Source organism: Seriola lalandi, unplaced genomic scaffold (genome assembly GCF_002814215.2).
Source record: "Seriola lalandi dorsalis isolate HSWRI2012SDOR001 ecotype SW California unplaced genomic scaffold, Sedor1 jcf7180002054777, whole genome shotgun sequence".
Taxonomy (NCBI): domain Eukaryota; kingdom Metazoa; phylum Chordata; class Actinopteri; order Carangiformes; family Carangidae; genus Seriola; species Seriola lalandi.
In genome coordinates this window covers 707,291-710,885 of record NW_019525330.1, presented here as the reverse complement: position 1 = coordinate 710,885, position 3,595 = coordinate 707,291, and the positions used below count along the sequence as shown (strand labels likewise).

Sequence of the window (3,595 nt, the reverse complement as noted above, 5' to 3'; positions counted from 1 at the left end):
TTTAATTCAGCTTTATTCAGCTTCTGCTCTGTGTCATGCTAGCCAGTGCCTTTAAATGCACATTAGTGTTCCCGTTATGGCTTCTAAATACAAGAAATATTACTACTTTAGTCATATTCAGGGTGTGGAATATGTTCCCATAAGGAATCAATACACTGTCATTATCCGCTGGCATGCAGTATGTTTACTGGGGATGTCAAAACAGGTATTGCCACAAACATTTCAGTCAAACATAATGTCTGTTTTGAATCATGGAAAAAAACCGTTTTGCATCACCATGCACCCTCTTAATTCCTTCCTCTTTGTTCACATGAAAGGGGTTGGTTGGCAGTGAGTATATAAAGCTCTGTGTGTTTCACAGCTGTATCAAACTCTTCAGCTCATCAGCCATGGACAAAAGCTTTCTTGTGGTCGTGTTGTCTCTGCAGGTTTTCCTGCTCATCACAGCCTTCACTTCTACTGATGCAGCCGCTCCAGTGAAAGATGATCAACTGCAACCGCCTCTTGATCTGGTAAGATGATTCATGCAGGAGCTTCTCTAATATTGTAAGATCTTTGATTCAAAGACCAAATAGTACAATATCTCCATGTGGAATGTAGTGGAGTACAAATATTAAATAGCAGAAAATGCAAATACCTCAAAATTGTTCTTGCGTGCACTACTTGTTTACATTCCACCACTGGTTTGGAGTCACTGCACAGACTAACACAAGTGAATTTGAATACAGGTAGAAATTAGAAAAGTAGATTAAGGTAGTTTCTGTGCAAAATAATTCATAATTTAATGCTTATTTATGCTTATTTTCTCATAGGTGAAGGACATAAGAATGCCCAAGAGGAAATATCCTAGATTTGCATGGCACTGTGGTTTGAGACCAGGTGATTGTTCAGGCTTTAGACGGGTAAGAACAAATTTACTTTCGATTTTTTTTTTTTCATTCACAGTAAAATATGTGAATCTACATCTTGAGAAACAGTTGCTAAAGATGTTCATCATAGAAAAGGCTGATCAGTGAAGTGTTTTGTGTTGATCTCACACTAATATCAATTAATTATTGTTTGTTTTGTTGAAGCCTCCCACTGAACCACCGATTAAACAAAACATGGAGAACACAAAGGTAATCTGAATACTAGAGGAAATTTACAATAAATGTTTTGCATTGTAAAAAAAAACCCAAATAAGCAAGACAGGTGTGTAATATCTGTGGTGCCGGATATTAGTGATTTAATTTTAATTCCTTAATCAAAAGTTTAAAGGTATAGTCAGTTACAGGTAATGAACAACATTATTAATACTGATACATCAGTGTTTTCTCGTCACCTCACTGGTGTAGCTGGCTGAGGTGGAGCTAGTTTGAACTTCTCTAGAAACAAACTCAAATGTGTATTTAAGGTCCACCACTGGTTTGGAGTCACTGCATTGAGTTTGAATACAAGTTAGAAGAGTAGAGTAAGGTGGTTTCTGTGCAAAATAATGTGAAACAATGCATAATTAAATTAATCTTTATCCTGATTTTTTGTCTAGATTGAGGAAATCCTTATGCTAACTAAGCAAAATAAACAAGAAAAACCTCAACCAAAATACCAAAGATTCCCCTTCCTCTGTAATTTGAAACGAGGCGGATGTTCACTCTTGGGAAAGGTAAAAACACATTTACTTGACTTTTGAGAACTTTTCATTTAGAGTAAAATATGTGAATTTACATCTTGAAAAACAGTCGCTAAAGATGCTCCTCACTGAAAAGGCTGATACCAGTCAGTGAGGTTGTTTTGTGTTGATCACACACTGACATCAACTGATGAATACTTGTTCATTCTTTCACAGGTTGAACCCCCCAAAAAGCCCGAATTGGAGCTCATAAAGGTAATCTGAATGTAAAAGCTCATTTATAACAATTTACTGTATTGTAAAAGAACAAACAAACAAGCAGGACAGATATGTAATATCAGTGGTGCTGGAAGTGGACGAATGAGTGAGTGCTGCAAAACAACAGATGAACCAACTAATGCCTCAGTTCAGCAGCAGATCTCAGATGGACTGCTCTTTTTCTCTCTTTACACATTCTAACTATAAACCCTCCATTGTTGGCTTTGGACAAACAAAGAAATCATGTAAATGTGCTTCATATTTTGGGGATGAATTTTAACACAGACTGAGATCACATCTGTTGTGAACTATTGTGTAGGAGAACAAAAAGTAAACATAAAGAAACCCCCACCTGTGCACTCAAGCAGCAGCAGCTCAGAAGAAGCTGACAGCTGCTTTGATTCATTTTCAACAACCATATTGATTGATTGACTTCCACAGAAACATGTTTGATCCATCACATTCATATTGAAATATTTATTCCTGCTCTCCACCTCACTGACTTTCCTCTCTTTCTTTCTGTCAGTGAGCAGAAGAAAATATAAGAAGCCAGAGCAAAGGAGTGAAGACGGACATGAAAACCTGCAGTAACACATCTTCTCTTCAAGGATGTTGCTCTGTTTATTATAACAGCTTCTATCTTTTGTTGACAATAATGATCTATCCCTGCAGGAACTTTGCATTGTCTGTGCGAAGTATCTATATATTGTGCTAATATGCTGTAATTTCCAGCATCTACATTAATCAATACTGCTAATTTCAGTAGAGGTAAAACGTAGCAGCTAGCCATGAAATACAACATATATTCAATATTTCTGCCAGTTATCAGATATAAAGTTAGAGGTAGTTTTTGCTACTTTGCTGGCAGAGAGTATTGTGATAGCTACTTTTTCATGAACGCCCTACAGCAAGTTTAAGACTGCTATTTTATTTTAAATTGTTGTTCTTTTTCTCTTGTCTAAATGTTGAAAACAAGTGTAACTGTTAAAGTCATTAGTGTTTTCAATAAACGCTCCAGTGGAAATTCACATTTCATAATAATCCTGTGTTACCGTCTTGTCTCTAAATTCACTTGGTGACCTCGCCTATATTATATGTAATTGTTGCTGACACTGCTCATTGGAGAGAAGGATGATGTGCACCTGATGGGAGGATTTCTCTCTCTACGCTCTTGTTTACAAGAAACGACTATCTGTTAGCCAAGGCCAGGTCCCCGGAAGATGATGCGTTGGAGTAACTGCTTATAAATACTGCTTAAATAGTTCAAACCAGTCTGCCACCTGCCTCAGCTGATTTGTTTTCTGTTTGTGCAGACCGTGAGTCTCATGTCTTACCTCTGTGTGAATAGACTGACCAACATGCATTTGTGAAGAATGCAATAAATATTCAGAAAGACAACATTTCTTTTGGAAATCTTTAGAGTTTCCATGAGAAAACTTCATCCATCCATCTTTGAAACTAATGATTTTGTGCAGGTTTGCAGGTGACTTAAGACTTCCAGCACACAATATCACACACAGTCTAATACAGGGCGGGCATACTCACATCCACATCTACATCTCTTATAGAGCACTGGTTCCCAACATTTTAGGTTAATCAACTCTTAAAACAAGGCCTTGTCATCTTGGTACCACTCATCAGTTTGCATATGTAGACAGGTTATGATCAGTCCAGTCAAAGAATGATTATTCAAATACTTCAAGCCTAAAAATGGAAAAAGAATATCCT

The 3,595-nt window shown here is 37.0% G+C and overlaps 1 protein-coding gene across 1 annotated transcript; it reads left to right on the top strand.

The window, feature by feature from the left end:
- The first annotated feature begins 354 nt into the window (after positions 1-354).
- On the top strand, positions 355-2,908 carry LOC147818004 (uncharacterized). The gene is made up of 6 exons (XM_087179057.1): positions 355-512; positions 813-902; positions 1,074-1,118; positions 1,526-1,642; positions 1,826-1,864; positions 2,394-2,908. The coding sequence occupies exons 1-6, from the start codon at positions 390-392 to the stop codon at positions 2,394-2,396; spliced, it is 417 nt and encodes a 138-aa protein (XP_087035183.1). The 5' UTR covers positions 355-389; the 3' UTR covers positions 2,397-2,908.
- Positions 2,909-3,595: the final 687 nt, after the last annotated feature.

Excerpts from the sequence above, each read along its gene's own strand:
- LOC147818004 (XM_087179057.1), top strand. The coding sequence starts at position 390 with ATGGACAAAAGCTTTCTTGTGGTCGTGTTGTCTCTGCAGGTTTTCCTG. Across the intron at positions 1,119-1,525 it reads AAAACATGGAGAACACAAAG|ATTGAGGAAATCCTTATGCT; the intron begins GTAATCTGAATA and ends TTTTTTGTCTAG. Across the intron at positions 1,643-1,825 it reads GATGTTCACTCTTGGGAAAG|GTTGAACCCCCCAAAAAGCC; the intron begins GTAAAAACACAT and ends ATTCTTTCACAG.